This window comes from Passer montanus, unplaced genomic scaffold (assembly GCF_014805655.1).
Source record: "Passer montanus isolate IOZ18808 unplaced genomic scaffold, ASM1480565v1 scaffold51, whole genome shotgun sequence".
Classification (NCBI taxonomy): Eukaryota; Metazoa; Chordata; class Aves; order Passeriformes; family Passeridae; genus Passer; species Passer montanus.
The window spans coordinates 5690621-5713385 of NW_024370041.1; the positions used below are offsets into that span (position 1 = coordinate 5690621).

At 38.9% G+C, this 22765-nt stretch overlaps 1 protein-coding gene across 6 annotated transcripts in view; it reads left to right on the plus strand.

Moving 5' to 3' along the window:
- Nucleotides 1-136: 136 nt before the first annotated feature.
- RGS12 (regulator of G protein signaling 12) overlaps nucleotides 137-22765 on the plus strand; it is an 84086-nt gene continuing 61457 nt past the window's right edge. For 4 of the 6 annotated variants that reach the window (XM_039723880.1, XM_039723884.1, XM_039723883.1 and 1 more), the window contains exons 1-3: nucleotides 137-302; nucleotides 5916-7863; nucleotides 21901-22020. In XM_039723880.1, coding sequence (XP_039579814.1) covers nucleotides 6007-7863; nucleotides 21901-22020 — 1977 coding nt within the window. In that variant the 5' untranslated portion in view covers nucleotides 137-302; nucleotides 5916-6006. Of the gene's footprint in view, nucleotides 303-4052; nucleotides 4108-5915; nucleotides 7864-21900; nucleotides 22021-22765 lie in introns of those variants that run through there. The other 2 variants (XM_039723882.1, XM_039723881.1) reach the window with 2 other exon arrangements.

Sequence of the window (22765 nt, forward strand, 5' to 3'; positions counted from 1 at the left end):
GGCGGCTCGGAGAGACCAGTGAACTACGCGCCCCGTCATGCCCCGCGCGGCCAGCTCCCCACGGCCGCAGCGAGCGGGCCGCTCGCAAGGCACGCCGGGAGCTGTAGTCCTCCGGCGCGGGGTATTGTCTCTCCCCTTTCTCTGTCCGGGAACCCGACCGCCACCCCGCCGGGCGAGCGCGGTGACTGACAGCGCCGGGCAGCCAGTCGCCGCAGCGCCGTGCGGCCGAGCCCGGCGCCGTCTCCCCGGTGACCGGGACAGCCGCTGCCTCGGTGGAGTAGCCGGAGTCCCGGGGGACAGAGGTGAGTAGGTCCGAGCGGGGCAGCGCCCACCGCAGCCCGCCCGTCTCTCCCATCCCCCTCAGCGCCGAGCGCCCGGCCCGGGACCCCGCCGGGATGCGGCGGGAGGAGCGGGGACGGCAGATGGACGGCGGGAGGGGGGACGAGGGGGAGGGGAGCGCGGCGGCGGGGCCGAGGGGAGGCAGGGGGCAGGCGGGAGCCCCGGCCGGCCCTGTGCGCGTCCCTCGGGCTGCGGCGCTGCCCGCGACCCCCGGCGCGCCGCGGGAGGGGGCGGCGGGTCCGCCCGCGGGGGGGGTCGCGGGCGCTCCGTGCCCTCCCGTCTTTTACCGCTTGATTTTTCAAATCGTCCCTGCGGGCTCAGGTGCCGCTTCTCCCCTCCCCGCAGCTCCACCCCCCGGGAAGCGCTGCCCCGGGAGCCGGGCAGTTAATGGGTAACCCCGCGGGCGCTGCTCCAGCCCCGGGCCCGCCGCCCCTCGGGGCCGCTCCCGGTGCCCGCGGGATGGCCCCGCACCCGCTGAGGGCAGCGCCGGGAGCCTGCCCGGGAGCGGGGCAGCGGCGGCGGGGATGGGGAGCGGGTGTGTGGAGCTGCTGCGAGCCCGCCGGGCACCGCTGCCCCGCAGAGAGCCCCGAGCCCCGCAGAGAGCCCCGAGCCCGTCCCCCTGGCCCCGAGCCCCGCAGAGCGCCCCGAGCCCGTCCCGGCTGTCCCCGAGCCCGTCCCGCCCGGGTGTCGCTGCTGCCGCCCCTCTGCGCGGCGTCCCAGCAGTTCTGGAACGAATTTGGAAGAAAGGAAAGGGGGATAAATGCCCGGCTGCGAACAAAACCTTTCCACCTTCTTAAGTACAGTAAATAAATTAGTCTGAATTGTAGGCGCATGACTGTCTGTACAATAGCTTTAGGAAGCTGTGTCCTTGCTCACATGAGTCTTGTCAGACAAATCAGCAAATGTCCTGTTTGTGTTCCTTACACTTTGTACACTGTCTTCAGCAGAAGAAGAGTTTTTATTAACTTTTTAGCCTGCTGTTACTAACTCCAGTCAGTATTTTTGAATGATCACACTAGGTACACCTAAAGGAAACATAATGGTCTGTCTTGCCAATTGTGAAATGCTGATGAGATTTTTTTATTAAAACATTGTCCTGCCCAAGTTCTCAAACAACTGGTAGCTGTCTTCTACAGGTTGTGCTGTTACATTTCTTGTGTAACTTGTCTATAAACATGTACCACATTTGAATAGTTAGTGGAATTCAAATGTGACAGCTTCATTTGAGCTTTGTAGGGACTTGGCATCAGTTCTGCCTCAACAACTGGCACCCATGCTGAAGAGTCTTTTGCATTACTTCAAGACCTGTGTGAGAGATGAGGGAACAGTCTCTCTCCTCTGTGCACTTCCACTTTGCATACTTTATTCTCTTACCGTCCCACTACAGAAAAACAAAATAAAGCCAGACAGAATGAAGCCAGACAGTGTCTGCACATTAACACGGATATTCATTTCCAGGGGCTTTTTGGGAGGTGGTGGTGGTCAGGCAGGTACTCCTGCTCTTCAGGGGCTCCCCCGCTGCCCTCTGTGACTGCTCGGTTACAGTTTAACACGGACTGCAGCAGGAGCGTGCCTCCTGTTTCTGTTCTCTTTGTTGCTATGGCATAACAAGAGCAGAAGCAGGAAACAAACCACCTCTCTCCCTTGGAAGTAAGCAAATACGTGTTATTTTCTTTGGAGCATTTGAAAATGACATGAAAAGCTAGCATGGATAGGTAGCAGCATTCCACACAGAAATGCAGCGTTTGTGGGATACAGTGTAGTTCAACTGGAACTGGTATTTTGGGTGTTTTGTACCCCACAAATAATTGAGTCAAATGGTAGACCAGAATGTATGCTGGCAGAAATCTTGAATGTTTTGTTTAGTTTTGCAGTTCTGTGTCAAAGCTGATGTGTATAGACAAGTTATGTTATTTCACATACTTGAACAACTCTTAATGTGTACATATTAATTGTTTTTGCCTGAAATGTTCTGTGAAATATTTTGTAGTTATAAAGCTACAAGGTTTTATATCAGTGCAAGTGAATTGGTGTTTTTGTTTCACTGGATATGTTGTATGTTTTATAATTTATTGCAGGAAAAGAATATTCAGACATGATTGCTTTGGAAAAGTTTGTGCCACTTCTGTGCCTTATCTCTTCAGCTCCAGGTTTCAAGTCTGCAAAAAAATTAGGAGAAAAGTTAGCAATTAGAGAAATTGATAATTTACTTTTGAACTAGTCTGTTAACAGTTTGACAATCAACTAATCTCTGCTTAGGGGAAACACTATTTTCATAATTTTTCTATTTGCTTGTCAAGCCATTATTGCAGTAAAACATGGATGTGAGGGTTCTTGCAGAAGAAATATATTGATCCTTTGTCTTGAAGTTTCCTAGATACATTTAATGAGCTGTTTGTCCTGGGTGTAATTAGTGTAAAAATTACACAGTAATATTCAGGTACTGAGGGAAGGAAGAGGTGATCTAGTGAAGTAATAGTTTTTCTTTGGTTGGTATTTTTTTTAGTTTTGGGTTTTTTAGAGTATAGACACACTAATAGCAAAACCTCTTTAATGTTGAATTAGTTCCTAACTTTACACCTACAAAATTTCACAAATATATTAATAGCTGAAAGTCTTCATACCTCTGGAACATCATTATTAGAGGAAAGCAACATGTTAGCAGCCTGCTGTTTTGTTTTTATAAGTGTCAGGTTTTTGAATGACATTTCAATATCAGTGGCTATCATCTACAATAAATGCTTGATGTGTAAGGGTCATAGGTTAGGAAGGAAAGTGGGTAAATTGACTTGTGAAGAGAGTTAAAAGGAAAACCTCTCTTAGCAAATGCAGAATTGTGATGTAAGGCAGCATTGGGGTTTGCCTCTTCCCAAGAGCAGCCTAACTACATTTTCATTGTGTGTTTTTTATAGTGGCATTTAGGATATTTTTTTATAGATTAGAGAGATAGCTGTAAAAAACCCCATTTTTCTTATCAGCACATTACAATACTGAATCTTAAGTTTTTTAGTAACAACTGCTTTTTATTATATTTTTAAAAGGAGATTATTTATAATCTCATACTCTCTTAATTGTTTCCTTTCCTCTTGCAAGCTAGTAGCACAGTTTTAGGTGCCAGATACTATTGGGCTTTATGGTAACCAGGTTAACAGCACAGATTCAGAGGGTACCCAGGGGTCACATTAGGCTATTCTCCAGACAGCTGAAAACAGAAATATTCACGATAAGGAAAATCAGAACATGAATGTCTTCATGCTTCTAGATAGAAGGTTTTTATTTACTGTTGGGCATTTGTTAGTTCTATATATTTTTTTTGAGAACTAATATTGAAATATTTAATGATTATTCTCAAAAAGTACTAGACCTAATTAGAGGTAGCTGAATGCACAGTGACCTCTTGATTCCCAAGTTTACCCCATCAGGAAAGGGTCACACAATGTTTGAGATATGAGACAGGATGCCAGTTGATGGGGCTTTCTTACAGCAATGTAAGAGCTGAGTTTGGTTAAATGTTTGCAAAGCACTCCTTATGTTATGATTTCCATTTAAAGGTTAAGTGTGAAGTTTCATTACTTCTTAAAGCCAAGGTTGTTTTTTGTTTTTTTTCTTAAATTATAGGAAAAATGTCATTAATGAAGCTGGATAATTGCTACATTCAAACAATTTGCAAAAATCATTCTACACTGAAGACTCACAGCTGCACCATGGAGACATAAAAACCTGATGTCCCTTTATTAAAAAAAACCCGAAAAAACTAAACCCCCAAAAGTAAGGCCAGCTGGATTTCTTCTGGTATCTTGAAATCTGTCCTGTTTTGGGTTTAGAAGGATCCTGTGGGAATTACATCTTTCAGCTGAGCATCCAGCAGAATATTTGAGAAACAGCAGTGGTTTCTTAAATTTGGCAATCAAGGAGCTCATATATAGATTAGTAATTAAGGCTATCAGTCTAAATTGTATTTTAGTTTTGGTTTGGTTTTTAATTGGTAAAACTTCTGAAGTAATTGCCTTGTTTGTTCTAAGCCAGGCAGAAATACTGTGAAAGTAGCATGCTGTGGATTTAATCACATTCTGAGTGTGTTGGTTTTTTTATTGTTTCTGTAGCTGAGAGCAGTGTCAGTGGGATTTCTTGGTCATTTTTGTCCATGCAAGTAGTGAGTGGGACACCACTAATTTAGCACTTCAGATACGATAAAGAAATGTGTTGTCTCTGTGTGTATGTATATTTATATCTTTATGTGAATGTATGTATCTCAAATGTTGCCTGCATTTTGCCTACATGTGCAATATACTTGCTTTCAAGTACCTTATACACTGTAAATATGTTACAATGTGACTGAGTTAAGAATAAGCCTGTGGACCAGCTCAGAGTAATTATTGTCAGATTAGCTCTCACTTGCTTAGATGGTGTTTATTGCAATTTTATATAGCTGTAGTCCCATGGGTTTTTCTGTCAGTCATCCTCCAGACCTATGGAAGTGAGGGTTCATATAGTGCAACGAGGGGAGAGTTTCAAAAGTTGGACAAGTTGTCATTTCTTTTATTTTTAGTAGTAATTTTCATGCATTTTAACCTGCTTAGTGGGGGAAACCTCTCTAAAACAGTGGAATTTGCCCAAGTATATTTAGAACAAGACATCCAGACTTCAGTGCTGACACCAAAATGTAGTGAAATATTCTACTTCTTGCTGTTCATACAAAGCTGTCATATGATAATTGTAAAGTCATGTCTAGATAAATGCTGGCAGCATGTGCCTTTTTCACTCCTTTTTTTTTTCCTTTTTTTTGAATGTTTAAGCTAAACTAAAACACATGGATATTGGAATGATGGTCTGAAATGCATTTTTACAGTGTTTGCTATCTGACAAATTGTTTTGAGTAGATTAATTAATGGGTGTAACAGTAAATCTTATCTTGGATCCCTTTGGTCTGATACATGACTGAATGCCCACTTGTCATTGCATATGTAAGATAAATGTATGTAAGGAAGTTGAAGTCTGAGATACTTATTTTAAGCTGCCTTTACAGTCAGTGGAGAGATACAGGCTGCTGTAGGGGTAATTAATCTCTTTTACATGATACATGTGGTACCTGTTTCTGTATGCTGTGTAAAGGGGGTGAGGTATAGCAGGGTAGATGAGCACGAGCGCTCATTTTTGTTTTACTGGGAAAGGATGTATGAGCTTAAATAAGGATTTTCTCTATGCTGTAAAATGCAGTGGTAGTATAATAGTGCAGTAAGCCAGAAGGTAACTGAATAGTAGGCAATGTGGGGGAATTAGGGAAGACATAACATGCTTAGTTTAAAAAACACTGACTGAACATCAAAAGACTTGGATCTTGTTCTTTGCCATTCTATCATGTTGTCATCTTGGACAGCCACTTTATTTACATTTACAACTCCTTTCTTATCACTAAAATTAACACTGTGGTACCTGTTCTTTTCAAATTATTCTCTGGCAATAGTTTTTGTAGAGTTCACTAGCAATTTTTTCTCAACAGTAAAAGGAATACTTGGTGCTAAAAAACCTGAAATATGATGAGAATTAAAATGTCCTTTCTTTCTTTCTTTCTTTAGATCTTCATCAGATGGAGTGAAACTCTTGAAACATGACAAAAAACTGGACTAAATAAAAGTTTTCCTATTTGAGGGAAAAAAAAAATCCAAAATGTACAGACCAGGAGAAACGGTCAAACGCCGGCTCAACATGCACGCTCCTCCACGGATAAGAAGCGTGGAAGTTGCTCGAGGCAGAGCAGGTTATGGCTTTACCCTTTCTGGACAAGCTCCTTGTGTTCTTAGTTGTGTGATGAAAGGAAGCCCTGCAGATTATGTTGGACTTAAAGCAGGAGATCAGATATTTGCAGTGAATGAAATCAATGTGAAAAAAGCCTCACATGAAGATGTAGTGAAACTTATAGGGAAATGTTCTGGAGTTCTGCACATGGTCATTGCTGAAGGGATTAGCCATATGGATTCATGTTCAAGTGATGAAGAAGTTGGTTTTTATGATGGTAAGGGGTGGTTGAAACCCAAACCTGACTCTAAAGCTCTGGGTATAAACAGAGCAGAGAAAGTTGTCGAAGAAATGCAGTCTGGTGGCATTTTCAATATGATCTTTGAGAATCCTGCTCTTTGTGCTGGTAACTCAGATAATTCTGCACCAAAACAAAGATCATTTTCAGTTTCTGCTGCTATGAAATTTGAAACTGGCAATGAAAGTGCAAGCAATCCAAACCTACTGTCAAAGGAAGAAATAGCCAAAGTTCTGAATGATGATTCAGTTTTTAGAATTGGACTGGAGAGTGCAGAAGACTTTGGGTTAGATGCAAGCATTTTGAATGTTGCCATGATTGTAGGTTACTTAGGCTCCATCGAACTTCCTTCAACAACTGCAAATTTGGAAACAGAGAGTTTGCAGGCCATTCGTGGGTGCATGAGACGCCTGAGGGCAGAGCAAAAAATCCATTCCCTGGTGATGATGAAGATAATGCATGACTGTATTCAGCTCTGCAGTGACAAATCAGGTGTTGTGGCAGAATATCCTGCAGAGAAACTGGCATTCAGTGCTGTTTGCCCAGATGATAGAAGATTCTTTGGACTAGTTACAATGCAGACAAATGATGATGCAAGCTTGGCTCATGAAGATGAAGGGGTCCTGAGGACATCTTGCCATGTTTTTATGGTGGATCCTGAATTATTTCATCATAAAATTCACCAGGGTATAGCAAGACGTTTTGGACTGGAGTGTACAGCGGATCCAGATACAAATGGCTGTCTGGAGTTTCCAACATCATCTCTACCTGTCCTGCAGTTTATTTCTGTCCTGTATAGGGATATGGGGGAGCTGATAGAGGGAATGCGTGCCAGGGCTTTCCTCGATGGTGATGCAGATGCTCATCAGAATAATAGTACCAGCAGTAACAGTGACAGCGGGATTGGAAATTTCAACCAGGAAGAAAAGAATAATAGAGTTCTGGTGGTTGATTTAGGGACCAATCCAAGTAAACACATTCCTAGCAGCATATGGGAAAATCCAGTAGGAAGGGGACAAAATCAGCCTGCCTCCCATTGGAATGGCTTCTGTCATGAGCAGGAGGGGAACATCCCTTTAGAAGTAATTCCAAATGAGAAGTCCCAAAATGTAAGCAAACACTTGAGCCCTTCTGCTCGTATTGAAGTTCCATTGGTTTCCTCCCGAAATTCAGTACCCCCATCCAAGAAAAATGCTGCAGGCCTGGGCAGTCAGAGGTGGCTGCCTGTGCACGTTTTACAGGAGTGGCAGCATGGGAATGCCAGCGACCAGGAGTCGTACACAGACTCCACAGACGGCTGGTCCAGTGTGAACTGTGGGACCCTTCCCCCCCCAATGAGTAAGATTCCAGCTGACAGATACAGAGTCGAGGGCAGCTTTGGTCAGCCACAGCTAAAATCTCATAAAAGTGAATGGTCCAAGAAGATGTTCTGCATTCAGAATAAATTTGGCCCTCCGCACAGTATCAGGAAATCTAAAGAAGATAAAAAGGTAAGAACATGCTGGTGTTGGTTCTTAACTGTATCAAAAGCCCCCAAACCCATCTGCCTATGGTACTTTTACACAGTAATATTTGCATATTAAAATTTAAAGGTGTATTATATAATTTACAAAATTTCAGATGAAAAAAATAATACATTCTGCTCTCGTCTGCAGAGGCGTTTCATATTCCTCTTTAATTGAGTGCAGCTCTGGAATTGTACTTCTGCTGGAAGTGTTGTCTGTTAGGGCTTTCTCACTTTTCTTCTTGTCTCTTCATTGTTTCCAAATGTTTCAGTGGCACTGAAATGAAAAGGAGGCTTGACATTTTAGCAACTTCAATTTCTTCTGACCTTCAGCTGCAAAAGAATGGAAACAGTCTGCATCTTTAGTCTGGTTCCTTTTTGTAGAAGGCTGGCTTGCAAATGTTGTTATTTTGGTGTCATCTATTTTTATAGAGACGTGGTCTAATAATCAGTTGAAAACCTGGATTATACACTTTTAACTGTTTTATTCCAAACTTCACTCCAGCAAACCTCTCAATACAAGTAGCATTAAAAACGGACATAAAAAACTGGTAGTGGTAGCTCACAAATCTAACATTCTGCCAGCAAGACTGTAATTCAAAATTTATTCCAAATTACTGTTTCTTCTTGTTTTGTCTACTATTAGACAAAACAAGGAGACTTAAAAAACAAAAAAAGGTGTGGGAAGAGTGTTCAGGATGATTACATACCCTTTGTGACCCACACTTTTTGCTGTTAAGGGAGCTAATCTCAGGGGAGTCTGTTGTTGATAACTGGAATTCTGGTAAAGTGGAGGCCATTGTTCTGATACTGAAAGGATCAGTAGCAGTTTTGTATCTGAAATGTTTGCTGACTCCAGGGAAAGACAGAATCTTATACTCCAAATTAGCCTTCAGGAAGCTTTGTCATTCCAGGCTGATATTAGTGTTCACCTTAAAACTACACCAGTGTATAACTATTATATATACTAGTTTGTTTGTTTTTATTTTCAGCACAAAAAGCATACAAAATACTGTAAGAGAAAGTTTTGTGTATTGCTTGTGTTATTGTTTCAGATGTCCATCATGCTATCCAAATCTGTTTTGAAAAAAATGTGGTTTTTTTCTCACCTGATTAAAAATCTACAACCACTGGTCAAGTGGATGACAGTAGAGGTTCATTAGTTGTTTCATAATGTTAGAAAAGAAAACCTTTCTGGGGATTAGGCTGCAGAACTTCAGAACATTTTGGGTTTGGTATGGAAAGACAAAATATGTTTTATTGCTTTCCTGCACTGTAAAGCAAACAACTTTTGTGTGCATTCTATTTTATGCTTTTTGTGCTGAAAATAAAAAGAAGTAAACTAGTATGTATAATAGCTATACACTAGTGTATTGTTAAGGTAAACACTGCTACAGGCAGCAATGTTTTCCAGAGCCACAATAAAATTAAATTTCAAGTGTTCTTAAATACAAGGCGATTCACAGTTTCAAAAGCCAAACAGAAACACTAAATTTGTAAACATTGCCCACCCAAACCACTTAATACTCAATTCTATCTGCTGCCCTGAAGTCTTTGCTGATGGACCAAGGAAAGGCCTCTTTATGTGCAGCACCTGGTGCAGGTGCATGGTGGATGTTGGTCCCAAGTGCTGCATTGGATGCTGCTGAAATTCCTTCAGGGTCTCTGTAATAAATTTGTGTCTGCAGTGTTGTCTATGACTGTAATATGTATTAGATATTTTTCAGAAACACTTATTTCATGGAAATCAAGATTATACTAATTAAAATCTCATAGAAAATTTTACACTTTGAGATGAAAGATGCTCTACAGCTGGCTAAAGAGTAATAATATTTCACCTACTCTATCACCCAGATCATCATAAACCATAAACATAAAAGTATGTCAATCTTCCCTTTTAAGTCTATCTGATAATAAAATAGGCATTCTGTTCTTTGATTAATGACAAATTTGTTTGCAAGACACATTTAAAATGTTCCTACATGGCTTTAGCATTTAATCTCTTCATTAAAGCTACAGACCCTCTTTTGCATTTTAATTTCATTTTTCAGTATTATTGAAGGCTGTTGAAACTGATGAGGAAAGCTCATAAAGATTATTTGGAGTAATTCACAGAGATGAAGTTGTACAATGTTCTCATCTTAAATCTTTCATGTAAATAATCAGAGGATGTCTTTACTGATGATCATACCTCTGTACTTCAGGTGCTGCAGAAATAGGGAAAATCTGTATTTGCATCTTAGAGCCCTAGTTCATTTTCATAAGAGAGAAATTCTGACTTTCTTGTTACTTTGTATGAAGGGACGAGGTAAAACTGCCCATTCCAAACCATTATTCAGGTGGGTAGCTCCTGTATTCTAGAAAATTACATGTTCTCAGCTGCTTGTGACCTTTTTAAGTGGTGAGGACTTATTTCACACAGCTTGCTCAGACTCATTCCAGTCAAGAATAAAGTGTCTAAAGTGGCCACATAGGATTACATTCATATTTTTACAGCCTGGTGGCTGAGTCTAAGTCTTCATTTGGCAGAACAGCACTTTAATTGCTTTTGTTTTTTACATCAATACCGAAGGTAAAACATCCTAAGAGTGGGAATGTAGAAGCCACTAGAGGGAGAAAAGGTTACCAAAGGTGGAGATTCTGGTGATGGACTCTGCTTCCATATGAAACACTCTCTTCTTTGGGATTTTCATCACACATGAGCTCCTGGATGCAGTTCTGCTCTAGCAGGAATGGTGTGCAGATAAACAGTGATGATCACAGTGTGTAATTCCAAAAAATATGCTGTACTGTACAGTGCTAGTGGGGGGTAAGATGGGCATAAACTGCTTCCAGATTTTATAGCTGCACTTACAAAACATTTGTGAATTGTACAGCACACAAGAGCAGATGTGAGAAAGTGTAAGTGAACATATCTATTTAAAATTGCACTTTCAGAACTGAGCCTGGGAAGTGCTTCTTGTGAGTAGGAATAGATATGGCATTTCAGACCTCAGGTTACAAGCAAGTAAACACATTCTTTGAGCTTTGTTTTCCCTTTAGTGATGATGTTTTCAGCTCACAGACTAGAATTGTGATTAATTTTGTGATAATTGGCAAACCTACTTTAAAAATATTAATTTTCTTTATGCCGCTATAAGACATTTTAAAATTCAATATAAATGTGAATCGTAGATAATAGTTAAAAATGGCTAATTCTGTTGTTAGTGAATAGCATGAGGTTTCTTGCTTTCTTTAAAATGTTGTAATTATGAATTATCCCCAAATTACTGAACACATGCTTTCACAATTGCTGTATATTTGTTTTTTTTCTAAAACCTTTTAAAAAGGTTTCTGTGCATGGCAAGAGGAGAACTAAATCAGGGAGATTTTGATTCTAGTCCACCTCTTTTGACTGAGACCTACCAGAAGATATCTCTGGCCCTGTGCACCTCTCATATTATTCCCTGTACTGAACTTCACATTTCTGGTGTTTCTTGAAAGTGTCTTGTGAACAGATTCCTACTGAAGAAATGAGACAATGAGAATTTCTACTGAAGATGAGACAATCAATTTTCTAATGAGAATTTTTTGGTGGCATCCCTGTACTTCTGTAGGTCTTAGATGGAAACAAGCAGGGAGAGGTCTGATGATGTTGCTGAAAAGGCAAATCATGGAAGGCAAGGTGCATTTCAATCTGAGAACAGCTAAGGAAGGTTTCTGGTCACAAGAAGCTTCTAAATTGCTCTAAGATTGATGCTGGGTAGGGGTATGCTCTGGTGAGGTGTGTGAGACCAACATGAGGAGCCTGGTTGTAGTTTCAGTGGGAATGGAATAATTCCTGATTTTTTTGTTTGCAATTCCAGTTGCACTGTCCTGCCTTTGCTGCTGCATTGCTCTTTCCACCTTCTTTAGCATCCCACTAAGTTCCAGTCACTTACCTACTCACTCCTGTGCATGGTGATCCTGTGACACAAATGAAAAGCACCATGAGCAATGTGAAAACATCAGGGGATGTTAGAATTGGCAAGGGAATTGAGAAATTGCTGAACAGGGAAGCATTCCTTTCCCTCTAGACTAAATTAATATAAATACGTTTGATTTTGTTCAACCCTCACTCTCTGTTTTCAGGCTAGTGCCTGGCCAAAAATATGTCTACCCATTACTGTTTTAAATTAAGTTTTACTGAGAAAATACTCCCTTTTCCACTGGAAAGCTTCATAACAGTCAGTTTAGTCTTTGAGTTCTCTCTCCATAAGGACAGAATCCTAGGCACTGACCTCTCATCATTCTCTTTTTACAAAAGGAAACTCTGTTTTAATAGTGTGACAGTGAGTACAATATTGAGGATCAAAAGAGGTTTTACAATTTGAGCCTGATAACTAACATTTGGGTCCTAGGTTTATTCCAAGTGAATATGACAAATCTATTGAAATGTAATTAAAAAGCTGTTTAAAGTTTTGGGTATTGGCTTTTAGAAATCCTTTACTTTTTTAGAAATTTAGAAATCTTACTGTTTCACACTTGTTATACTTCTGTCTTGATCACATTATTGTTTGTGCTGATGAAAAGTGTGAATTTGTAGTTGGATCCTATTTGTAGATCTGAGAAGACAAAATAGAAAATCTTATTTCATGAGACTCACTGGACAATAGTATTGCATATGTGTATTTTTAACAGTAAAATATATCAACTGCTTGATAACATTCATAATTTCAGCTCCTGAAAATATTGTTAAAATGCAGAAGAGAGAAGATAGGCAAGCAGTACTATAGGCATCTTTCCCTGATAATCTAGTTCATGGGCAACTGTTATTATTCCTTGTTTTTGTTCAGATGTTTAACTGTAAGTACTTTAGAGTTGTCATTGCTTCCAAAGCAAGTGTTACTGAAAAAGATATGCTGTCCAAGTTAAAAATGATTTTTTTTTTTTGGTGGTGAAAATCTGTAATTTTCTTCAGATCCAAGAATTGCAATTTCTTGCTGTTGGTAACTGGATGGTGAACTGACTGCAAAGCAGATATTTTAGATGCAGAGACAATGTTGGCAAAGCTTTGTGGTTCCCATATTTGTTTTTTTGTTGTATAATTACATGTTTTTTTCTCTTTCCTTTAGAATTCTGTTTGCTCACTAGCTCAAATTGTTCCACCACAGCTGTTTTTAAAGCAGAATTAATGGCAGCTGGATTGCTATTCTTATGCAGTACAATATAATGTTAACTTTTGGATTTATAGGCTTTGATCTGATTTGAGATCTACCTATATACCTTAAAGAGAACTCAAGGAAAATCCCAAACACCAAGCTAGATCTGAGAATGTGCTAGTGTGAATTAATCTGCAAAGAGGCATCTATAGGAATTAAGTCCTCTGATTTTTGCTTGGAGAAAATAAAAAGCAATTAAATATTTAGTAATTACATGTAGCCTTTTCATATTAATTGTAATATTCTAAAATTATTTTTACAATGGTTCTAGGATCTTCAAAGTATGAAAAAGCCCAAATAATGCTGGCTATGTTTCTTTGAAAAAAAAATTAGGTAAAATCTGGACAGTAAATGTCTGTGGAGCAATGCTGACTTTTGTGAAATGTCCTCATTTCAAGTTTGTGTAGTAGAAAGAAAATGGCATAGGAAAAAATTCAGCACAGAATGAATTGCAATAATGAAAAATGGCTTAATATTTATGTTTTAAGCATAAAAGCTTTGAGATGGGAGATTGTAAAGTTGCTGTCTGTACTAAGAAAGATCTGAGTTCTTGCAGCTGAGAAGATTTAGAGGAGCACAGGAGTTGTAAAATACCAGTTTTTCACTGAACAAGAAATAGGGCCGTATGGAATAAAGATCTTTAATTAACAAAAATACATATGGAATTGGTAAAACCTATATGAACGAGTACTTTTGGCATTCCTGATATCACTTGACTTACATATTCTGCAGTTTAATTGTGTGGAAAGAAAACACCATATAATTGTATTTTCTGAATAGTTTCATTTCATACCTGCTAATATTTGTCCTGAGAAATACTAACAATCCTTCTCTCTACTTTCTCTTAGTGATATTATTTTTGTTTTAAACCTTAATCACCAATCCCTTACTTTTCAATCAGAAGTCAGCTTAGTCTTATTCTTTCCAAAAGTTTTTTCATAATTGTACTATAATTGGTTGCTGTAATATTATTTTTGAGATGGGTTACCAGACTTATAAGCAGTTTTAAAAATGTGTGGACAATGTATTCATAAGGCTTATTTCTTGGTTGTTTTTTTTTTTTTCTTTTATGATGATTCCTGGTCAGAGTTTTGAGTGTTACTGATTATTTGGCTCTACTGAACTAATGTTCCCAGCTAATGCCTACTTAATGTTCAAGATGATTTGAAACTAGTTGTTATGTCCTTTTTTTGTACTTTTCTTCACATTTTCCCCTAGTGTAGTCAGGCCTTTCTATGCCTCTGCAAATTCCAACTACCAGACTTCCAACGTACAGAAGATACTTTTATCTAGTTATACTGAGAAAATGATCTTTTTCATATGCATAAATGACACCAATATTTGTAGGTTTGGTGTTGTTTTTTTGTTGTATTTTGCTTGACAAGGGATTAGGATGGGGTCAGTGTTTTATGCCTGATATCCTTAGTACAGAAGACAAGCATTACATTTCATTTACTTGGATGTTCATATCCGGACAATCTCTTTTCTGTGTCTTCCTGGAATTCATAGAGATCTTATATGAAATTTTGCAGCATTCTTCATTGTATTATGGGCCAAACTGGCATTTAAAATGCCATTGTAATGGGTAGAGGGGAGTGAAATGTGTCATTATCTTCTAATCAGTAAAGAAGTATTCTTAAAAGTCATCAAATCTGTTGGTCAGCACTGGTGAATGTAGCATTTGGATTCTTTGTCATCCTAGTGTATCTTAACCAAAAAAATAAAAACCAAAACAAAAGAAAACAAAGCAAAACAACAACAACAACAAAAAAACCTAAAAAAACCCCAAAACAAAAAAAAACCAACTGGGAATTGCAGTGTAATAAAGCTTGCAGAAAAGCTGACATTAAAGTCTGAATGATGATAGACCTTTTTTAATCAACCCTCTGTCATCTAACTGGGTTTTGGGAGGTGCTGTCCCTCCGTGATGATGACAAAAGTGGGCAGCCTGAAGGGTGTCCCTTCATTCTGGTATTGTCCACAGCATCTGGAGCCCTCTCTGTCAGCTCAGACACACCTGGAGCCCTCTCTGTCAGCTCAGACACACCTGGAGCCCTCTCTGTCAGCACTGACACACCTGGAGCCCTCTCTGTCAGCTCAGACACACCTGGAGCCCTCTCTGTCAGCACTGACACCTGTATCCAGCACTTGCTGCTTCCTGGGACAGCCCAGGGGATGGGGTGACAGCCAGCTGTGTTCCCAGCTCCCTCCAGATTCCTTTATGTCTTTCAGAACACAAGAAAACATACTTTACCTTACCCAACACATCTATTATTTCAGTCTCTCCTGTTCTCAGACGTTCCTTTTACAGGAACTGTGAGTTTCAGTGTCATTTTTGGCTGCGGACACGTGGTGCTGGCAGGTAGCATGAGGGACGAAGGGGGTCAGGACCTGCTCTGCTCCAGAGGGGGCTCAGTCAGGGGAGTGGATGCTGAGGGTTGGAGTGGACAAGAGAGGAGCACAAAGCCACATAAGCCAGATCAGGATTTGAGACTAATATTGATGGCAGAATAATATTTGCATTAGCTACTTTTCATTTTTTTTTCTGTGATCCTTTCACTCTTTTTGTGATTTTGTGTGCTTTATTGGCATTACTGTGGCATCCCTGTTTCCCATTCCTTTTCAGAAAGCTCTAAATCAGGAACTTTCTTCCTGAAGTCTTAAAACTACATTCTTTTTAAAGAGAAACTGCTAATCCAGACTGACCCTTCTGCTGAGGGGCTCAACAGCCAGGATTAAATTCAGTAAATTTTGAATATCCATAGAAGTTTCAAATTACATGGTCAGTGTATCTGAGCTCCAAACTGTTATGCACTTCACCACACAAAATCACAGAATCAAACCTAAAAACGGGGAGTTTTTAAAAGCTTCAATAGGGGGAAATAGGACACATTAAAATTTGGTGATTTTATAGTTCGTATGATTAAGTTCAGTGACACATAGAACATACCAAATTCTGTTGAGCTCCTTAAGTAGCTGAGCTCTTTAAATTGAGGCAAGCAGTTCTGTGTGACCATTCCAGCATGTGCATGCTCCTTTGGTATTCTCTTAAATGGCCAGGACATAGGATAGTGTACTTGTTCCACCTGAACTGGAGGGGAAACGTTTTCTATGAAAATTAATGCACACTGGTAATGATGTTTTTGTCTTAAGGCTCCCAGAATTTTGTTCATCACATTTCATTGATTTCTTATACTTTTTTTAATCAAACATTTAAACTTTTAAAACTATTTCGCTCAAATCTCGTGAGATTAACTTTTGTTGTAAAACAGTTTTGAAAGAATAGTTCTAGAAATGTAAATCAGGCTTGTTAGTGCTTTTTAAACATTTTTGAATAGCTTCCATTATATTTTATCTTTCCTTCTTGCTGCTCTTCCACAGACCAGGCAAAACCTCTGTCTCATCAGACTCAGTCCCTTTTAGTTTCCTAAACTTAAATTTAGTTTCCTCTCAAGATCACAAACTATAACGTGTTTTCCATGAAAAGTTGTAAATTTCTTGGAAGCTGGCCTAAAGCCTCACAGTTTTTTTTTCTCCTTTTCTCCCCTTTCTGGATTCCTGCTGCCAGCTCACTGTATTTATTTGTTGTCAGGGATGCCAGAACTCCTAACAAAAATTCCCCCCTTCCTGAGTCTCTTGTGCTCCAATAGCTGCCTGTCTCCTTCCTTGCTAACCCCTTCCTGCACTTTCAGCTTTACAACTGGTACCAGAGGAGAGGAAATCTATTAGTAATATCCAGGCAATAACTGCAGAGAGGCACAAAGACTGTTTAGCACAAAATGGCAATTTCAGGTTGTTACATGTGATAATTTGTTACAAGGTTATAATACTGGATAAGTGCATTTGCTGGAATATAAAGGAGCACAGTACAGCTCGTGCTATAGCTGGGAATTCCTTTAAGCTAATTGAAGATGTTTTCTGTAGGGGTTTGGTTTCTTTGTGTTCTGAATAATTGATCAAGTTTCATCCACTTTCTTCTGTGCACTCAGGCTCCAGTTTACGGTCACATATTGGCTGTCATAGTTTCATGTTGCATTTCTTTGGTTGTTCCAGCTTAAAAGAGTTCCTGTGGTGCTCAGGCCAGAGTTGGCAGTGAATATCATGAGTTGTGCTGGCATGACTGTCTGTGGATCTGCCTTAGGAACAGCATAATTTCATTTTGTAAATGCTAGTTTACTGTTAGTGGAGATGAGGGCACAGCCTGCTGCAATTTGTGAGCTTGCAGGAGTGGTCAGAGGTACATGCAAAACCCTTAAGGTGCCACAGCTGCCAAAAATCTTATATGGAGCTGCTGCCTAACTTGTTTAGCAGTTAAAAATACTTTTAACAGCCCATCATTTTTTGTTCTATCTCTAAATAATTAGAGTTGTGCAAATCATCTTACACTGGAACATTTTTGTTCTTTCTGTCTGTTTGCAGTCTCACGAGTCACATCCTTCTTCACTCCCTCTGCCTTGCTAATACATGAAATACAGTATTTTCTGCTTTCTCATTTGTACTTCTCTTGTGCACCATTTTTGTTCTCAGACAGAAACCATTTTCACTTGGACACTTCACAAAATGCTGCTGTATCAGTCCTCTCCTGGTGACCTGTTTTCAGTGCTCTCCTTGTCATATTTGCACTTGCCATTTCCTGTTAGCAAAAAAAAAAAGGGGTAATTTATTAGAAAAATAAAAAAAGGACACAGACCCCATTAATTGTGCTTTTCCTCTTATATTATACATATAACTTGTATTTCAATCCAGTCTAATTTTTTCCTTTTTTTATAGAGTAGAAAAAGGAATAGATTTTTTTAGAGCCATCAGTACTTTAATTCCTTTAATCCTTTGTTGTTTTTCCTCTCCATCTGCCAAATTATAACAGGATGAAGGCTCTTAGAGATATGTTCTTTTATACTTTCACCATGATAGATAGTAGTAGCAGGGTGGCAAGTATCTGCATACCAAATAGGAGAGGATGTATTGCTCTAGCACATGCTTTTCACTGATCAATTTGTTTTCACAAATTTCTGTTCTTTTTGGTTGGCTTCTGTATTCCTAAAAGTTCTAAGGTGAAAGCACTTAATAAAATGTCAGGTGGACTTCAGTTTCTAATCCTGTTCTCTGGTAGAATTTCTTAGATTTTCTTGACTATTTAGATATTTTTAGAGTTTCATAGATTTAGCAACACTGTTTTTGGAAGAGAATATTTAAGGTAGCATAATAAACAGTTCTAGGGCTTCTAGGCAATCTGTATTTAAAAAAAACCAAAACACAAAACCAAAAAAAAACCCAAACAACCCTACAGGCTAATGTTCATGCAGCAAATGTCAGTGTTTTAGCTTGGCAGCTAACAGAGAATGTAACAACACATTTTTCATAGAGTGGTTTGGGTTGGAAGGGACCTTAAGATTGTCTTGTTCCAAACCCCCCTGCCATGGGCAGACACCTTTCACTGGACCACGTTGCTCCAAGCTGGCCATTTTTTTGGTAATACATTTATTGTTCTGAAATGTTTGTGGACAATTTATTGGTTTTTAATATTTGTTTAATAGTGTAATAAAGGCTTTTAGAAGTACAGTGATCTCTTTACGTCTAACAGACTGCAAAAATGACATTAATATCAGTCATTGCACTAACAGTCTCTGTGCTCAAATACTGTGCATTTCTTTAGCCATGCTGGTTAGTACATTCTAGTTTCAATGGCTGTTTTCTGTTCAAGTCATGGATGCTTTTATTTCCAGCTCTTCAGAGTCCCATGAAAAACATTTGCCAAAATGATGCTTTTTGCTTTAGATACGTGATTCTTTCCTTCTTTGTGTGCATGTGTGTATGCACAGCCATTTTTTAATTGATCTGGAGAGGGAGGTCTGCCCTCATAGTCTGAATGTCTGGAATGGAGTCAAGAAAAGATGAAAAGGGAGAGTTCCCAGACTCGTGAATTGTAGTCTTTTTGGGTTTTTTAATAATGGTCTCCATAATTCCTAGATGATTAATTTGATTTTTCAGAGCAAGGAAGAGATTTCTGTCAGTTGAAAATATTTTCTTAATTGCAATTGTTATCCAGATGGATTGGGGAAATGGTTAGCTCAGTGCATTTTTATAGTTTGTAATCATTACTTAAGCATTGTTTTATTCCCAGAGTCTCTTTTCTTAACCTGTTCTTATCTTTACTGTTCCACCCAAGGCTCAGTAGTCAGTTTTGCATAATATAAAAACCCACAAATATAAACTTTGATTGGATACTAATTTATTTTCTCTTTTCTAATACCACACAATTTACAAGTTTTTGTCTGCTCTCCCTCTTTCTCTTTGTGATGCTTCTGACCACAAATAGGTAAGCAGCATTTATTTTCAAAATGGGGCATCTGGTGATAATTAATCTTATCTAGAGTCTGCTTCTCAGTGGAATCTAATTAGATTTGTCTTTAGGCAGTTGGTCCTCTTCCTTCAATTTGTAATGTTAGTGTTTCGAAAATTTTTTGATTGCATGTTCTTAATCTCCCAGCATCATATATGACAGTCTCTACTATTTAAATAAATACTGAACTATTTATATTCTTTTTTTTTGGATGAAATAGAATGAAAAATGAAAATGTATTTGTTATTCTGAACAGATATATCTGCTACTGATAGTTTTTTCATTTTTTCCTTTCACCCTTTTATTTTCAATGAAAGCTGAAGTTCTCTCAGGGCATCCATCTACTTTTAAGAAACACATCAAAGACCATTAAGCATCCATACTGTGTAACTGTTTCATTAGTTTCAAAGTACAAATTAATGATGCCATTAATTTGCTGAGTAGTTGGTAGTCTGATAATTTTATCACTAAGTCTTGGATTAAAAATGAAAAAAAAATTAAAAATCACAGAACTAGTGTGGTCATACTTGACTAGTGGTGAAATCGAGTAGATGTGCATGTATATTCATGTTCTGACAGGAAAATTCATACAGGAGGAGCCTTGTTGATGTTTTGAACAGCTGTGCAGCAACAGCAATGGATAGAGCAGGGGTTGAGGTGAAGTTCACTGGGTGGCACAGATTAGGTGTAAGCTTTCCATCCAACAGGAAAGGCTGGCCTGGCTGTAAGGGATGAGGCAGCTGTGAACCACCTCAGCAGTACCTGCCTGGATGAGCTGATGATTTTAAAAGTTGCTCAGAAAGGTGCTCAAAAAGACAGGAACCGTCCTCATTCCACTGGGTGTTCCTTTCAACATTTACAGAGAGCAATTTTCCTCTCTTCGCATTTATTTGATCATTTAGCAAAAGCCACCTTAGCTTGTTTATACTGCACTTGTAAATACTCTCTTAAAACCTTGGAAGCTAAGATCCATCGACTAGATTTCCAGGTTGCTGTGGCTGAACCTGCCCAATTTATTTCTCAGCCAATTAAAAAAACAAACAAACAAACAAACAAACCCTTAGTAAATAGAAAATTGGGAGGGAAAGAGATTTCATAGAAAAAGGGATCACTTTTAATACTGAATGAAGTTGAACTCTTGAGCCTGTTGAGGGGATGAACCCTGCTGCATACTTTGATCCAGATTCCTGTTTTGTCTTGACAATTCTTTGAGCTTGTAAACAGAATCTGTTGAGAGCACTGGTGATGCCCAGAGCCCAGTTCTGTAGATCAGTGTTGTCTCCATGGGAATTAGCAAACAGGCAGACATCTCTGAGGCTGTACAATGCTCTGGCTGCTCTTCTCTGCTTTGTGTGAGTGGTTGTTGGCATGAGGCTATGAGGATATGAAATTTGTGGTTGTTCTTTTGATTAATGAGATGTCTGTAGACTTTCCAATGAGTGATCAAAGGGAGACCAAAATATTTCAGAACTCGGAGCACAGAAATTTGCCCAAAGGAAGAAATGAACACAAATAGAAAATTTAATAAATATTACAAATCTGTCAAATGAGCAATTATAAAAGTATGAATAAATATATTTTTAAGCTTACTATAATGAAGAAAGATGCTGACATGAAACAGAGGGGAATTTGCTCTGATTTAAAGTCTTTTATTTTCTAAAGCAAAAAAACATCAGTAGACAGGGAGGAATTTTCCTCACATTGAATGTTACAGTGAAAGAAATCCAAAATTTCAGGCACATAATCACAAGGTTTTGTAATGTAGTGAGTTTATGTACATCTGCTTAGCACCAGTGACTGTGCCTAATTTTAGGTTCAAGCTTACACTTTGCCATTTGGAATAAACTTGATATGTATATGCTGAGTAGCTTGACAGACATCTGGTGACTTTTTAGGGAGAAAGAGTATGATTATGGGCACAAGAGAAAACAGATTTAATTACTGCAGCACCAATTCTAGTAATGGAACATCCAAGTGGGGGAGTTGCTTTCCTCAGAACAAAAGTTCCTGCAATTTTGTACTGTGTGATTTCAAAAGTTGGACTTCGCAGTAGCAAGGCTTTAAAAAAAAAGAGTAGTGAAAGTAAGATTTTTAAAAATGTGGAGAAAAGTTCCAAGTGAAGCTGGGTGAGATGATTTCTAGGATGGTAATTTCCTATAGAAAACACAAATATTTTGTAGTTAAATGGTTTTCAGTTAAAACAGGAAAGAGCCAGGATCATCTTGCTTTTATTCCTGACATGTATCATGTGTATTTTAGCAACCTAACTGATCACTCATGTTAATACAGTAAATTAATGCTGTGTGTTTAAGATATTTGATTTGAGACTGGAAAAACCAACTTTAATGAATTTTAGTGTGTGATTTTACAGGGGCATGGCAAATGACGAACTAGTTTTGAAACTGTGTTCCTGTTACATTTCCTTAAAATTCAGATCTCACTATGATCAGCAATGTACTAAAATTTAAGAAATAAATTAATATATATTTTCTGGTTTTTTTAGGGTGCAAAATTTGGACATTCAATGGGATTAAATCAGGCTGCTCCTCCACGTCCTTCTGCTCGAAGATCATTTGGAAGATCTAAGCGATTTAGTATTACTCGCTCTCTGGATGACCTTGAGGTAATTAACTTTCACTTACAATTTAGAAGTGAGTCTCAGAAAATTTGTAGTAGATAATGCTGATAATTGCTGAAAGAAAATTAGTAATGTATTAGTATAATAAAGTTACTTACTATCATATGACATTTTTGTGAGGGGAATACAGATTTCAGGTATCAACCTTTTTCAGTATTTCTTTAATAGGTTACATTGTGGCCATTCTTTCTGTGTGGAATTCTGACTTTATTTTTCGTATCACAGTTGGTCCTGTAAATCCAAACAATACACTTTTGCTGATCAGAAGGTTCATAATGTCTCAGAAATCAATATATCATGATATATAGAAAAATCAAATGTTCATAATTTCTGGTTTTTGTTCAGCTGATGAATTTTGATAGCAGCTGAGAAAAGGGAATTCCTAATCAACTTGGTGATTTTGGCTCCTTTTAAGTGTAATATTATGCTATTTTACATCTGGTTTAGCATCAGCTGATGTCTGCCTCTCTAAAGCATATTGACTTTGGAGAAAACTAGGAATGAAAAGCCATCCTCCTGTTCTACTGTAGGAATATGGCTTCATGATATCTTCACTCCTAGTGTGCCTCCTCAGGAAAACCTGACCCACAGTGATGTGAAGGTGAATGCAGATTCTTCCCTTAGCCCTTTAGCATGCTCATTTGGAGGAAGGCTGGTGTTTGGGGAGAAACAAGGATCTGTGCAGAGCTCTTGGCACAAGAGCCATGCATTGCAAACTGCACCACTTCAG